The following is a 16,976-nucleotide window of genomic DNA, read 5'->3' as shown; positions in this document are numbered from 1 at the left end:
CGACTGCATGCTCTACTCTTGCCCTCTCCCAATTGTACTGGCTGTGCACCAGTTTAGACAGCATGCTCCGCACTTACTTTACAGGACAGCACTTGCATAAGGTACACTTGCTCCAGTGCTCCACAGTCGTCGTGTGCCTCATCCTTCCTCCTTTCCTCCCGCATATAAAAGCGTTCACCTGTTTACGTCAGCAGTTGCTCTTCTGGGTGCGCTGTACAGGGAACTAGAAAAGGGGTAGTGAGCTCATTGGCGTCAAACGCTTGACGCGCTGTCTCCTTGAGGAAAGCGTTAGTCAGAGACACTGCATTGATCTCGATGATTGTGACAAGTGGTTGGCTGCAGTGTAAGCACCCTTTGTTTTCTTTGGGTTTTGTCTCTCCTCTAACACTGTTGCATACCAAGTGTAGCAACAGTATAGTTTTAATGATCAGTGTCAACATCAGTGGCCTCAACTCTCCCATAGCCGCTGCCGCATAGCGAGCCTGCTACCCCTCTTCTAGTCCATTGTAGTTGCGGAAAAGACGACTGTGCGCATGCTTTTTCTATTTCTCTGCAACGTCGATTTGTCTGCTTGCATCACGAGTTGCTTTTCTAAGTGTGCTTGGTATAGTAGTGAAGTAGAAGGGGTGGGGGGGCTCACTGGCATCAAACGCTTGCTGCCACCGATGTCTCCTTGGGGGCAACCATTGGTCACAGATGCTACATTGATCTTAACAATCGTGGGTAGTGATGAGCCCCAATGTAAGCACCCTTTGTTGGTTCCCGCTGTGTCTCCTTCTAGAACTGCTGCACTCCAGCTGTCGTGACCATCGATGTCAATGTAGCTTCTGTGACCATGGGTAACAGGCCTGATGAGCCAGCACTACTACCAGACACCTAAGGCAAGGGTTAGGGTGGCCTCCAAATTTTTTGCTTTACCAAACATTGCAGCAACATCGCAGTCCACTTATGTTTTTAAGCAATGAATGCGATAGCAACGAAATGGAAGGTCACGCGCAGAATGGCAAGCAGAATGAAACATGCCCCGCATTTCTCACACACAAATGACGCTGAAACGTACTCACAGGTACAGATAAATGGGAATAAGTGTCTCAGTTACTTTGCTGGGTCGGAAAAACGCGCTCTTTTTGCAAACGGAGACTGTGCAACGATTGCAGTGACCTTTGTGTCCCCAGTAGCTACAATAAAATTGTTCCGGTGAAAGCCCAAGGCCAGCCAAAACATACGATCCTTCCTACCGCAAGATAAGGGTACGCGAGTGAGCGTCCACCCCCTCCACTCCACGCGTCGTGACGATGTGGCGACGCCCACTCATTGCGCCATTTTGCTGGTAATGCTGAAAACACTATAGCTTCCCCCCTCCCCCAAGATGCCCATCACCAGCATTAAGTGGTAGATATGAATAGCTTGCCGTTTGAATGTTGAAGGACGTGCTCCTTCGTGGCTCAGTGGTTAACGCCTTGCATTCACTATTCGGAGATCCCACGTTTGATTTCGCCCGCCGCAGTCGTTTTCTGGATTATATTTTCTTGCATTTTCATATCTAACGTATACATACACAGTGAGTTACGGCCATGCCCACATCGACGCCGCCGGCAAAAATCAGCCGAGAGTGTCCATACAATTTCTATCACAATAAAAGAGTAGGGTAACAGATGCACGATCGGTGGGGCAGAGAAGGCCAAAACTGGCTGTCTTGCATAAGCACACAGCATGCGGTATGCAAATGTGTACAGCAGCTCGTGCATGTATTATTTTTTTTTTTCAGAGATTTTATGTTCATTTTCTTATCCACTTATACACCCGATTACACCAAGTCACCATAACGTGTTTTTGCAGCCGATGATGGTGCCTGAGAACATGTTTTTATTTCACGTCGGAACACATGAGCAACTCGTCATTGCATTGGGCATTTTTTATTATACCCAATATTTTGTTCTAAATGGTACTGTTACCAATGGGCTCCACTGTGTCTTTTGCGTGACAATATTAATTTGTAAGAGCTAAGATTCACTTTTTTTGTATTTTTATATTCATGTCCTAGGACTCGAGGCCATCACCTAGGCTGATGTGTTTGTGGCCCCACCCCGCTAAATATAACCAGACATTAACAAAGTTTTTACTCGCTTTTATATTGAGGTTGTACTGCATTTCAAAATTAGTTCAATTGAAATTAACTAGCCAACCAATATGCATATGAAAACATGAAAATATTTTCAGGACAAGTACATATATTATGCTATCATCGGTTGTGATTGCATAAGATTTACAACATTTATTGCAATAGCAATTATATGAACACCCTTGGCTGGTTTTTGCCTTCGGTTTTATTGTTGCCATCATGCCTTGTATATGTATATTTATGTATTACAGTGGCATCCCATTGATACATTTTCATGGGAACGGGAAAATAAAAATTAAAGTGCAAAATTTTGTTAACCAAAGACATTGGCAGAACAAAAATATAAACGTACAAGGCTGAGAAACATATGCAGAATTTCAGGTGCACGTTAGAGAACCCATGGTTGTCGAAATCTGGAGCCCTCCACTACGGCATCTCTCATAATCATATAGTGGTTTTGGGTTGTTAAACCCTAATTAATAATCAATCAAATCATATTATGCAGAATTGTAATAACAGTATATTATTGTACATATGAAAGCCACAAAGAAAAATAATTCAGATAAATGTATTTCGGACTGCATGGCAATGGATTTAAATTTGCGACCCCTCACTCTGCAGGGCACAGCATTAAACGACTTAGGCATGGAGTGCACGTCCCTCAGCATACTTACTGTGAGCTATTCATATACATCATTTACCGCTGGTGGCACTCAAAGCTCGCATGCACTTCCACTCTATATCATCGCATCTCTCAGAATAATATGATGGTTTTGGGACGTTAAACCCCACGTATCAATTATCAACTCTATATCATCAGTGAAATGGCTTGAAGGGCTCGCTAAGAAAAGATGAGGGTCTTAAAAAAAGTCTTTTTATTTATAATGCTATCTCAAAGGGAGATGCGAGTCGAAAAATGCGAGTTTTTTTTTTTTTTTTTCAAAATTACTGATTCTTTATTTTTGCCTGTTTTGACAAGATTAGTACCTCTACTGTTATGAAAAAAATATAACAGGTCGAGACTTAACTGAAAATGCTTTAAAATTGCATCTAAAAAGCACAAGGTGCCTGTTAAAAGGTCCAAAGTGTGCAGTCTTCAAGCACCTTGCCGCCGATAATGCGCCGTTGCTCGCCATTGTTGATCGCATGAGTTGAAGAGTCGAGCCTCACTCTTCAAATAACAACAGTTTCTCTCGCTGATGCAGCGCAAGAAATAATAAAAAGAAGCACTCTTTTGCGCGTTTTTCAAGCGCCATGACTGGCTTATCACATGGTACGAATTGGGGACCGCCATTGGTCGCTGCGCGCCTGCATGTGCTGTAAAACCTATTTGCGGGGTCCATGTCTTGTCGATCAGCGCAACTGAACAATGCTTTTCTCTCTTGTAATTATCTCTGTTATGAATGAAAAAAGGCATTGCTCGCAAGTGAAAGCCGTTGTACGGCGCGCTCTGTAGGAGTAGGCTACGAGCAGCTGGTCCGATTTGCGGCAGTTGTTGGCTTGTAAAAGCCAATGCATCAAAAGTCGTTCTCACCCATCGATTGATTGATTTATTGATCTCTAGAATTTAACGTCCCAAAACCACCATATGATTATGAGAGACGCTGTAGTGGAGGGCTCCGGAAATTTCGACCACGTGGGGTTCTTTAACGTGCACCCAAATCTGAGCACACGGGCCTACAACATTTCCGCCTCCATTGGAAATGCAGCCGCCGCAGCCGGGATTCGATCCCGCGACCTGCGGGTCAGCAGCCGAGTCATTCACACCCGTCAGCCGGAAAGTTCGTGATGCGGCAATGGATGACGTCAGCGCCAATGTTGAGAGGTCGAAAGAGCTTGCAGTAAGAGAACTAAGCAGGGACGACATTGCCATTATGTACGATGGTATGTGGCACAAACATGGCTGCAAAATGGCATGACCCTGGACTTAGTTTGGATTTCGCAGTCTTGTTGAACTTCTTCCTAGCTTGCAGTTGGCCCAAGGCTGCCAGAGGGAGTGGAAGTTTGGCAAGCATTTCATGGCCCTGTCTGTGAGCGAAATGTCTGTGAGGAGTCGACTCGAAAAAGGCGAGAGGGACAAACTCATAGTGCTAGCGTATTTTAGTCGCAGTGGCCACTACAAGAAAGATTTTTCTTTTTGGTGTGCGAATTTCATCTGATTTAATGATATCTATCATAAATAAAAACTCAATTTTAACTTTAAAACTCGTTTTTCTCAAAACACAAATTTCGCCATTTTTTCCAATGTGCCCCTCTTTTTTCGGGCACTTCTAGTGCTCGGATCTGCATGAAATTTTACCCAAGTTTTTTTCCAAAGTATGACAAATGCAATTATCTAGTTTAAATTTCACTATTTTATTGTATAATAAAAAATTGTATGTATACCTTTACTGGGGTAGGTGAAATATGGACTTTTTACGTCTATTATTTTTCACGCGTACTACATATTTTGTATGTGCTTCCTAGTTAGTTATTTGCACTCTACGCTTTATTTGAAACATTATGAACTATGAATGGTAAAAAAATTACAGAAGTTTAGGGATGAAAAGAGAGTGGGCAAAAGGGTTAAGGTTCTCACTTTGTCATGTCGCAGAGCTAAAAGTGTGTAACTTGCAAGAAAACTAATTATATATTTGAAATCAGCATAAAAAGTTTCATAAACAGCTCAAGTTTCATTGCTCTAGGGTGAACATTAAAAAAAAAGTGTCTTCGAGTAGCATCTTCTTTTAATAAAAATAACTATACATGTGTATTTTTGAATGGAAATTTCGAATTTGCAAGCAGATTTCAAATATCTCATTCGTAAAGTAAGTAATTTCAAATTTTCTTTTCATAATTAGGTAATTTCTCATGGTTTTTATGGCGTCTTGCCATACAAAAAGTTAGTTTTCTAAACTACACGGTTCTTCTGAGGGGTCTATCCCACAGGCTAAAGCAAACTATATGTGAAAACAGCAGTTTCCTTGAACAGAAATACTTTCCAAACTTGCAAGGGAAAAATGAGCATCCATTGATTAGCTGGTATTTATCAAATAATTACAATGCCATCAAAGTTGAGAGAAATGGAAAAGCCTTAGCCTATAGTTCAAGTGCTGCTGAAAAAAATGAAAACAAGTTTGTTTAAATATGTTCACAGAAATTTTCTCAAACTTCCATTAGACAGATTCACGAAAAAAAAAAGAAATAATAAAGCGAAGAAAATTATGTTCCAAGTTTTTAAAATACCTGTAACTAAATCTATTGAGCCTTTAACAAAAGGGATGGTATTTTGCCAATATTTTTTCAAAATATATGCTCGTGGCAATGCACACACTCCTTCTATATCTACCACCGGTACATTGCCTTACAGGGTGTGGTCACCCGTACACATGCACTTATGTCGTGATGAGCGAGTGGTTTGCATTGTGCTTTCTCTGTAAAGTTTGCATTAAAATAACAAAGTACAAGTAAGTCGTTTGACTCCTTGCAGCGACCACATTTGTAAAAGGAGCATGTTTTTAAACATGAAGCATTGTGACAGTTGTTACTTTGCACTCATCCTGTGTATACCTGAACGTTTGTTTCATGTGTCCTTTTTTGTGTTTGAGCAGTGTGCTTTAAGCGTTGAGCTGTGACAGTTGTTAGTTTGTGCTTTGCCCATGTGTGTGTTTTTTTTTTTTGTGCATCTTTTCTGCTTAAGCAGCACGCTGCAAGTTCCAATCTGTTTGTCATTCCTTATGTGACATTTCATTTTTTTCCAGTTGTATTCATTGTTTTACCCTTTCAGTGAAACTGACGTTTTACCAAAGCTTGGTTATATAGCTGCATAAAATTCCCACTGGGACAGTTCATGAATGGGAAAGTGGGCAACAACTTGGAAGTATCAAGTAGTTGTAAATGATTCTAAGTGTGTTTCAGTTGTAGCTGCATAGCTATTTTCAGATAGATGCCAATCAGCCATTACATAAATTTCACTAAACTTTTGCAGAACTTCTTTGCTCAATACAGCTTGAGTTAACTTTTTGCTTCAGTGAATGTCAAACATTTTTGTGAATTCTTCTTTGCATCTCCCACCACCAGAGTTGGACCATGCATCAGGATTGATTACATATGACACAGTCTGCATATCTGAAGCTCTGCGATTAAGTAAGCATTCCAAAGTGAATGGCATGGCAGTGTGCCAAAGCAGCCAGTGCAAGGTGGCTCTCCTTCTGGGCGATGGTCGCATTGTGTTCCTCAAACTGGCTTCAAATAAGAAGGTGTGTGCATCTTTTTCTTTTGCGGTGTAATGTGGTGATGCTATTATGGTTATATAGGCAAACGCTTCTTAAAGTTTATAATGAGCCAATGTAGAATAGAAAGACTTGTCTATAAATGTGCTCTTTTTTTTTTATTACAAAAGCCATGTCTTTCGAACATATTTTTTTATACAGTTGAGCCCCTTTATAAAAGACATGCATTGGCGATGCGAGGTGTCTCTTATAAGCAGAGTACCATGTAAGCATTTTTATTAACCCCATTCCAATGTGGGCACACTAGTGTCTCTTATACCCAATGGTCCGTTACATCAGTGTCTCTTATAAAGGGCTTCGACTGTACCTCACATTGCACAAGCCTATTCATTGCTGGCTGCTATGTTTCAAGCTCTTACATTTCTTTTTGTTATGAGCTTTTCGGCAAAGTATTTGCCTAAAAGATGGTCGGCTAGCAAACACACGAACAAAAAAAATATCCTTTCTGGCTAGGTATTTTTGCATGTCACTGATGGGCTCATATTATTGTACAAATAAAAATATTATTTCATTAATAATAATAATAATAATATTTATTTATTTATTTATATGTGAGAAACATCCATATATTACTCTGTAAAGTTTTTTTAAGTCACGTGCATTTTACTGCGAGAAAAAGTATACATATACCGTGAGTGATGCTGACGTCGGCGCCAAAACCCAACCGAGAGTGTCCATATAATTGCTATTGCAATAAAACGCAGCATCGAATGGCAACGCACAAGCGTTATGGGTGCACAACGTGCCATTGGGGCGATGGGTGCTGTTGCGCTTTGCATGGCTTTCGAGATGGCAAGTGTGCAGCGTGTTTCTACGCTACGCGCGTGCGCACCAGTTTGTAGGCCACGCACTTTGTTTTTGTGCCTTTGTGCTTGTGTGGCACTATCAGCAAAGAGTTCTCTCCAGCATTCGACAGATAGCGCTTTGGTGTTAAAGGCGCGACTTTCAAATTTTGATTGATGTTGTTCGCGCTCGCGCTGCTCACAACTGTTTAGCATGGTTGCAAAACTATGTTATGACTTTTATTGCATTGTTATTTTGTGATATAATGGCTTGATTTAATGTTGTTTTGATCGTCAACTGCACTGGCTATCATACCGAAATAAAATGAACAGGTACATTACAAAAAAGTTTTCTTTTTCTTTTTTTTAACGCCAAGGTGGGGGTAGGTTCATTATGCGAGGGGGTTGATTACGCGAGCAAATACGGTATTTGTAAATGGGGTGTTCATCGCATCCGATAATCTAGTGCTTTGCAGGACCGTGTCATGAAAGACTCTGTCAAAAGCCTTATTAATTTCTAGCGCTAGTAGGATTGAGGACGTCTCTTCACCAAGCTCTTCACAAAGCATGGGGAAGACACATTGAGTGGAAATGCCTTTATGAAAACCCACCATAGAGTCTCGCAGGAGGTCTTGTGGCTCTATGTGGTATTCCAGGTGCGTGAGGAGGACTTTTTCAAAAAAGATTTCCTAGACACGATGTAAGAGATATTGGCCTTATATTGTTCAAGTCCCAGGGCCTGCCTGGTTTTGGAATGAGAACAATAGTTCTCTCCTTCCAGTGTTGCGGTATGCTTCCTTCTGGTGACCAGACTTGTTCGTTTAATAAGTCTGTGAGCTGTTGGAAGATTGGGTCGCTTAAATTTCGCAGCATTGCGTTAATTATCCTGTCCAGTTCTACAGCTGTGTTTATATTCTAAAAGCTTGTGCAGCGGCATAAAGTTCCAAAGTACTGATGTCGGTGTACAAGGCAGGTTTTCTAGGACCTTGATATCGACCGACGGATTTTATCCCGACGTGCGCCACATTATTGGTACCAGTGTAGTCTCGTTTTAACGGCATAATCAACTCTTCCTGCAAACTATCGTACTTTTCCACAAGTTTGGTGGCATGATGTGCGATTGCTGTGCACGTTTCGATGTAGTGGGCAAGATTGTTCCAGTGCCCAAAAAAGGTCCTTCATCTCTTTGCAGCAGTTATCGCCCCATTTCCCTTACTAGCGTTTGCTCCAAACTAATGGAGCATGTTATTTACTCTAACATCGTCAAGTTCTTAGTCAGCAATAACTATTTTCATTCCAGTCGGCACGGCTTTCGCTCAGGATTTTCATGTGACACACAACTAGCTTTATTTTATCGTGATATCAGTTCCAGGCTCGACATAAATATACCTGTTGACGCCCTCTTTTTAGACTTTGAATAAGCATTCGACAAAGTCCCGCATTAACGGCTACTACTAAAGCTTTCTCGTCTAAACATTAATACAAATGTATTTAATTGGATTCGCAGTTTCCTTACCAATCGCCAACAGTTTGTGCATGCTAACTCCGTCTCATCTAGCCGTTCCTCTGTTATCTCTGGTGTGCCGCAAGGTACAGTGCTCGGACCATTACTTTTTCTCATTTACATCAATGACCTTCCATCAAACATCTCTTCGAGCATTCGCCTCTTTGCAGACGACTGCGTCGTATACCGTCCCATAGCAAACAGCGCTGACACTACTACACTTCAAAATGACCTCAATCTAATTGTATCCTGGTGTGATAAGCGGTTAATGTCTTTAAACATAAAGAAAACTTCATTGGTATCTTTTCATCGCAGGCCCCATCACCAGTCAGCAGAATACACCATTTCCGGCACTGCAGTCTCACCCGCTGAATCATACAATATCTTGTTGTCACATTTTCAAGTAACATTTCCTGGTCAGCCCACGTGACTAACATAACCAACTCCGCGAATCACACTCTGGGTTTTCTACGTAGACACTTAAGACTTGCATCAGTTAAACTAATATTGTATGTCACACTTGTTCGTCCAAAATTAGAGTATGCATATTCTGTCTGGGATCCCCACCAATCTCACTTATCCAACATTCTCTAATCGATTCAAAACCGTGCTGTGCGTTTTATCTACTATGAATATACCTATCATTCCAGTGTTTCCAAACTTAAAACTCGTGCTCATCTTTCTAATCTAGAATTACGACGTCACATATCTCTACTATGCCTTTTTCACAAATTTTATCATGCCCCCATCGAAGTTCCAGCCATCCTGCCAGTCCATCGCTCATCAAGCCGCACGAACCATTCAAGCGCAGTGTATCCTCCACCAGCCCAAAGCACCGCACATCTTCACTCCTTTTTTGTGACAACCGCACGGGACTGGAATCGTCTGCCTACAACTACCGTGCACCACTCCGACCCACATCAATTCAAGATTGCCCTCGAATCACTTTTTTTATTCTGTAATTAATACCCATCCCTCATGTAATACCTCAGCTGGGGCCTTTGAGGTATTCAAAATAAATAAATAAATAAATAAATAGTCTAACATTCTGCGTAAAATATTCCATGTCTTTTCAGTCTCAAGGGTACCCCGCAGCGAGTTGCAAAAGCTATGCTAGTTATTTGTATATAAAGTACTCGCGTGTACGACTGTGGCATCTGTCACTTCTTGAATCCGTTTGCGCTCCGGAGCATCCTGTTTTGATTCTGCTATCCAACGTTTTATGATGCTGCGACGGGCATCCCACAAGTGCAGGAGGTGTGGGTTGATCGCAGGTGTTCACTGTGTCATCTGGACGGTCTTGGTGATTTTCTTTGAGATAGATTTTATTAGGTGCGCAGTTTCCTTGATACCTGTTGCCGATTTTGGAACTTATTTCAATTTGTAATTCTTGCTTTGCCCAGAGGTCTGCACATTTTGCTTGTAAAAATTCCAGTACTGATTATATATTGAATCGCTTGCCAGGGTCTCTTCAAGTCTTTGCCAGGTGGTGTGCCGGTCAGCGTTAGTGAAGGTGAGATATGGTGTTATGTCGCATTCCACGCTGTTTCTTATTCTAGTGGGAGAGTTCAAGAGGTTTATGATTGTCAGGTTGTGTTGCTCTGTGGCATGGAGGAGCCATTTTCTTTTAGCAGTATTCTTTAGGTATCCCCATTCTGTGTGAGCAACGTGTAAGTCACCTAGACGAAGAAAGGAGCAAATCTCTGTGCGGTGCTGTGGCCGTTGGTGCGTACGTGGGCTATAAAAATATGTCGCTCTGTGCCTCGGTGGACTGTAGACAATTAAAAATGCATTTTGGTCTACCTCTTTTGACGGGCCATTTTAGGATGAGTTGCGCAAAATATTCATCCCGGGAATTTCGCTAGTACTAATCACAAGATCCTTTCATCCGTAACTTACCACGAAGCTATGGGTTTCGCTGGTGTAGCGCGTAGATTCTGAAAGGTTTTGACTGTTTTTTTCCACCTTCCTCCAGGCATAGGATGTGCACAGGAACCAGGGCCACCTGCATGAATTGTACGAGTGTTGCATGTTTGTTACAAAAGGTCTGACAGTTCCACTGCCATATAGTAAGACTCTCTTCATGTCCAGTTTTTGGTTAGACAGAATAGGTAGAGTTATTGGCATCTGCTGTGTCTGTCCTGAGGCCTACACTTGGTTCCCTTTCATCAGAGGAGTCAGGGTTCATGCTGGTCTTTGAAATCTTTGAAAACACTTGAATTTGAAAAGCTTGTTTTCAAGGCCTTGAAAGGGCTGGAATTCTCACGAATCCTTTAAAATTCTTAAATTTCCTTTCTGTTTTTTTTTTATGAACAGTGTCGCACAATTCATAGTGCATTATTTAAGATGCTGTAAATGTAGCAGGTGGCACATGTAATGTGTCCACTTCAAAAGAAATGAGAACGTCAGTAGCTTCGGCACGCAACCAACACTGTCCATTTCTGGAAACTCAGAAAGGCATCTCACACTCAAAAAAGGCAGGAGCAAGAGGATGAGAAATAGAAAAAAAAATGTTGCGGTGACGAGGAGATCGTAATGCTTACAAAAAAAGAAAAGGCAACTGGAAGCCGCTGTTAAGGCACAGCTACAGCAGACTGATATGCAAAAAAGGGAGAGACTATGAGTGACCTCGCGTACATCAAGTCCAGTAGCCTTAGGAAGACACAAAGACTAGGCTTGTGCGAATAATTGAGCACAAGTAGTAGAATATTCGAACGAATAGTAGAATATTCGAATTTGTTTCAATCAGAATTTAAGTTATCGAATATTTCAAAGTATTCGACATGAACGAATTGATGTATACTAAACCACATGTAAACGCTTGTAAAAATGTTTTCACTACAGTATAGGGGTGCTAAGCTGTGAAAGCATCTTTCCAGGAGAAATTTGCTCTGCCGCGAAGTCTTGCTTCAAATTTAAAGGGGCCCTCCAACACTTTTTGACCATGGTCGGCACACGCTGCCAATCGGTAGTTGAGGCTACCGAGAACACGCGAGCTAAATATTATAGTGCATCAAGAGACCTGTAATTCACAATAAATCTTCAAAGTCAGATAAAAATTGCTCTCTTGGTATATCACGCCGCAATGCCAAAAATCGCTAGTCACAGCCATTGTACCAGCCATTGGCTGATTTGAGCATGGGGTGCTTGGTCGTTACTGGGGCGGCTGCGGGCGGCTACGACATGTCCATGCGTACATGCGCGGTCGCACTGAAAAGTCGAAAATTCAATTAAAAGAGGAGAAAGAAAGAGTGCTCAAGGTCACGACATGCATGTGACGTATTTTCTTCCCTATGCATGCCATCTCTCCCAGCTTTGCTTCATTTTATTGGGACGAGAAGAGGGAATGCAATTGCAGCATGTGGCAAATCTTTGCGACTTCACTCATGCCGGACAGTATCTAAAAATATTTATGGCAGTTAATTCATCAGGAAATAAGCTTTTTTAATGAATTCACTCTATCAATACTTGAAAAACTGCTGCAGGGTTCCTCTAAATGAACATATTATCCTCAAATCGACTTATTTTTTTAAGCTTAAAAGCTTGTTTTGCCAGCTTATACACTCTAACTGCCATGAATAATGTTATGTATTTTACAGGTTATCACTTGCATCCTACTGAAAGTCAAATTCTGCTACTTCTCAAAGTTGTTTCGACTTCCTTTGAATGAAAAAAAAATGAACGTGCTTTTATAGAGGCCATGTTTCAAAAAAAGAATTGTGCAGGTTATGATAAATAAGTCCATTTTTCTTTATACGGAATATATTCTATTCAAATTCGATTCGAAATTATTCGACCAAAATCACTATTCGCTTCGAACCTAAAATTCACTATTCGCACAAGCCTAATCAAGACCAAGCAGCAGGAGACAGTGGATAATGATATGAAAATTCAGAAAAACCAACAAGCCTTGCATAATAACTGCTCCTTAGTTTTTTCTATCTGAATAATTGTTTGCAACATGGGTCATACTGAAAGTAATTACCTATGCAACTTTAAGAAATTATGATTGAAAGTTTGGTAGAAAGAAAGAAGATGCCACTGGACTTATGTTTTTGGGGTCTGCTTCAGTGGTGTTATCCTTTTATCCTTTTTCGATGAAATCATTATTTTAAGCCTTTATCTTCTGCTGAGCATGTGTTAATTGGGTTTCTAACAGACAATGTGGTCCTCAAAAATTCGTACACATAGCCTTGAAACTTGAAAACCCTTGAATTTTGGTCGTGTAAACAAGCATGAACCCTGAGAGTGGTGGCCGATAGAGCGTTTGTATTTGTGGCGAGAGTTTGTGTCTGCGCCAGTTGTCTCTATGGTACATTTGAGATGTTGAATATCGAGAGCGAAAAGCTGAAATTGCTGATTCATGTGGGTGATTCCACGAGAGATCGACACGGGTCCAAAAGTTGATATTTTAGATTTCATTGAGTATTTTATATTTCGTGCACCTCTCACCAGGTAGCCCGAAAGTCAACTTCGTTTTATGATTATTGGCATAACTTACGAGAAAAAAAATATCAAACTTCACCAACACGGAGGCACCAACTTCGTCACCTGTCATTTTAGAAAATTGCAGATGCTATAAAAAGACAAATATTTTTGTTTCAAGGAAGATATTTTTACCTGAAATGTATGTCTAATGAAGAATGAATTCATACGGTTTCAAGTTTGCAGACCTTAAGAAAATAGCTTTTAAAAATGTCTAATTTTGCGACAGTTTAAAATAAGTTCCGTATTCCCCTTTTTCTTTTCTCCAAAAATGCAAGCAGCATTTTCAAACTTGACACGTTTTAAGGATATAGTGTGTTCATTAGGTACATAAATTATTGCTGCCGTAGGGCAAATGCAAATTTTGATATATTGCCTCAAAGTTCTCATATTGGCAAAAGTGTACTCCACTGAAATTTGAATAATAAAAAAAACCCATCTTCGATTTTTCTTAAAATCTCGTAAATAGACAACCGAAGGCCATCATACAGTAATATAGAAAAACATGTTGCATTATTTTGTTTTTAGCGACAATATTCGTGGTACAAATCAGAGCTTTTCGAGAATGCGCTGATAAGTTGAGAAATCTAGAAATCGGAATGGAAAAGCGACAATAAGCTTCAAACGCGAGTAAACGTGGCCGCATTTGGTGAAGAAAGGCTGTTTTAGCACTGTGACAAATACGTACCCATGAAGGCGCACTTATGCTCCTGATAACACAGCTCTAATGGAGGAAATCTTCAATAATGTACCTCAGTTGCAAAACATCTGTCTATATTTGCAGATAAACTCAAACATGAAAATGTTCCTATGCAAGTGTTGGGTCTTGCTAGAAAAAGCATATGCGCTTGATGTACCCTCACTGGTATTTTGGTTGTGACTGCGTGTGAAACAAGAGATGCGCTCAAAATGGCTCCATCTTTTGCAGATCACATTTAGCAGTACGTGACGCTAACAAAACACGACCACGATCAGTGCCCTCAGATGTGCTTAGCCAAACATGCCAAGAACATATGCCTGGAACATGTGGCAATAATTTCCACGGGCTCTTCTTAAACTGACGGAATGTTTCTAGCTCGTCTGCATTTGCACACAGCAGCTTGACATTCTTGAGCTTCGCACTCATTTGCGCCACCATTTGGGATGCTAACATAATCACAGCTGAGCTTGCCGCTCTGAGGTTGTAGAGCGTAGCCTGATGCTTTAGTAGGCCACCAACGCCGTCACAAAAGCTCTTGCCATGTCCTGTGGCCGAAAAAATCCACTTTGTTGATATATGATCTTTCTGACATAACTCGAACAACTGGTACTTGTTTTTGAAGTGACTGCATGCACCATCAGAAACATAAGTAACATGCGTGTCAGGCTTAAGTTGTTCCTTCATATAGTTGTGGATTATTTGTAGAGCTAAACAGGCATGTGCAGCATCATGGCATGTGTCATCACTGATGACGGCAAAACTTTGAATTGATTGCTTCCTTGTGACGACACACATGAATATAGACACCTGTCTTTTGTGCCAGTGGTACCACTTTACCTCATTCGGTAAAATGGCTGTCCAATTTTCAGCGAAATCAAAGTGAAAAATGCAAGATTCTTTTTCTTGGTTCTCTTTCACCTGGCGTATTGCTGATTCTTGAATGTATCTTATGTAATCATGGGTAATCCACTTCACGAACCATACACTTAGCTCTCGCAGAAAGCACTTGCCTGGGCTGTTTTTTTTTTACTAGATCGCCATTTTCTCATACTGCATAGGCTACCTCAATATCTTCAGGTTTTCCTAAACATGTGGCTGTCAGAGCGTCCTCCTTAGCACAATAGTCACAATGGCCTAAAAACAATCACTTGTAGGGGAGCTGCAAAGACATAGTTCTTTCAAGAAGTCCGCCGTGTAGGCACCATCGGTGATGTCTTGTAAGGCAGAAACACACTCCGTGGCATTAGCACAGTATATACAAAGGCACACTTCTTGGTGTGGTGCAAGAAAAACTCACTTCGGTCTCAGTTAATAAAACTTTGAGAGCCCAATAGACGTGTTCGGATTAGCTTCTCTAAAGAGACGGTAAGCCTCTCGCACCGAATGGGTCATAAACCTTTTCGAAACAAGCTCCTTTTTTCCGTCAATGATAACAGATACTACATCTTTTTTATTGGGACTCTACTGAGAGCAGCTATACTCATCTTTGGAGTAGTAAGCCATAGCTGCCTGGACGTCCATTGGGTTCAGCCGTGTCCTTTTTACCACATTTGGTGCTAACCATATCCCGTGTTTTGCGCGCCAGCTTCGGGATCTGTATATCGTGTAAGCTGATAAGTTTGGTATAAGCACTTGGAGTTTTCGGCACTCTATATCGCTCGGCAACAGCGTCAACAAACGCATGCGCTCTTGATACAAAGAACACCCTTCATAGGCTTGCTTGAAGTTCTTGAACCACTGGGCACACACACTGCATTTTAGATCTGATTGCTGAAAGTGGCGGTTGCACACGTTACGGTGGCATTTCACGGTTACTGTGGAATTGCTGCTAAGTTGTCTTGGCTCTGCATGAACTTTGCTATTTTGCGCATGCAGCTTCTCCAGTCGCATATGTGACAATGCTTCAGGCGTGTTAACGCACTGCTCTTGGCTTCTGCCTTTTTCTTCTTCCGGCAAAAACTCATCAGCTGTTTCAGCTGAGGAGCCATTAGACGAAGACAGCATATCTCTGAGGCATCTGAAGCAGTTCTGGCAGACGTGGTCGTTGTTATGTGCATGGCGGGCAGCTTTCGGCAAAAGCTTCTGGAGGGCAAACGGGCCGATGTCTTCGACCTTGCGGAAGTTTCTTTGATAAGGTATTTTCTTTTTATGTAACATGAGGTAATCTGAACAAAAAACTCTATCCCGGCTGAAGTGGTCAGCCATTGCCACGCTCCTTGAGGCTCAAATTACTGGCAATGCAACTATGCGTGAAACCAGCAGCACGAATGTGATCTATCTGTCGTCTGTTCCTATGTCTCTCACCTTTAATGAGAGCAGGCATAAAACAGTGTGCGCAAGTATCCGCAGTGCGAATGCAAAACTGAAGTATAGTACGTTAAAATGAATTTCACAGTGTTTTTGTCGATAAAATTACGGGAGGCGTAATCTTTGTCCCTACTTTGAACCATATGATCTAAAAGCATTGCCTCCGAGATGCTGCGCACAGCAATTCATCTGTAGAGCAGACGACAGATGACAACTTGCCCTAAAGCGTGTTCTTCAGTCTAATGCGGCAGTGTCTGTGCCCCAAATGATAAAAATTTGTTATGAATCATTTATGAACTCATTCAACATTCAATTCTCTTACCCAACGTGTTGCAAACGCATGGCCGTCACAGCGGCTCTATCTGTGCGTCAGTAATGGAGAGGCATCACATATTAGAAGTCTCAGTGCTCTACGTATAAGAGTGAATTCAGATACTGTAGAATATTGTGTTCAAAATAGTTATCCTATCTGCTAACACAGCCTTTCTTCACCAAATGCGGTCACGTTTACTCGCGTTTGAAGCTCATTGCCACTTTTCCGTTCCGATTTCTAGATTTCTCAACTTATCAGCGCTTTCTCGAAAAGCTCGGATTTGTACCACGAATATTGTCGCTAAAAACAAAATAATGCAACATGTTTTTCTATATTACTGTATGATGGCCTTCGGTTGTCTATTTACGAGATTTTAAGAAAAATCGAAGATGGGGATTTTTATTATTCAAATTTCAGTGAAGTACACTTTTGCCAATATGAGAACTTTGAAGCAATATATCAAAATTTACATTTGCCCTACGGCAGCAATAA

At 41.2% G+C, this 16,976-nt stretch overlaps 1 protein-coding gene across 1 annotated transcript in view; it reads left to right on the top strand.

The window, feature by feature from the left end:
- LOC119175662 (WD repeat-containing protein 11) overlaps window positions 1–16,976 on the top strand; it is a 243,095-nt gene that overhangs the window by 58,218 nt on the left and 167,901 nt on the right. The window contains exon 9 of the mRNA XM_037426591.2: window positions 6,182–6,360. Within this exon, the coding sequence (XP_037282488.2) occupies window positions 6,182–6,360 (179 nt within the window). The remainder of the gene's footprint in view (window positions 1–6,181; window positions 6,361–16,976) is intronic.

The sequence above is a fragment of the Rhipicephalus microplus genome, chromosome X, assembly GCF_043290135.1.
Source record: "Rhipicephalus microplus isolate Deutch F79 chromosome X, USDA_Rmic, whole genome shotgun sequence".
Classification (NCBI taxonomy): domain Eukaryota; kingdom Metazoa; phylum Arthropoda; class Arachnida; order Ixodida; family Ixodidae; genus Rhipicephalus; species Rhipicephalus microplus.
Note: the sequence above shows the minus strand (reverse complement) of the source record. Positions and strands in the feature narration are given on the sequence as shown.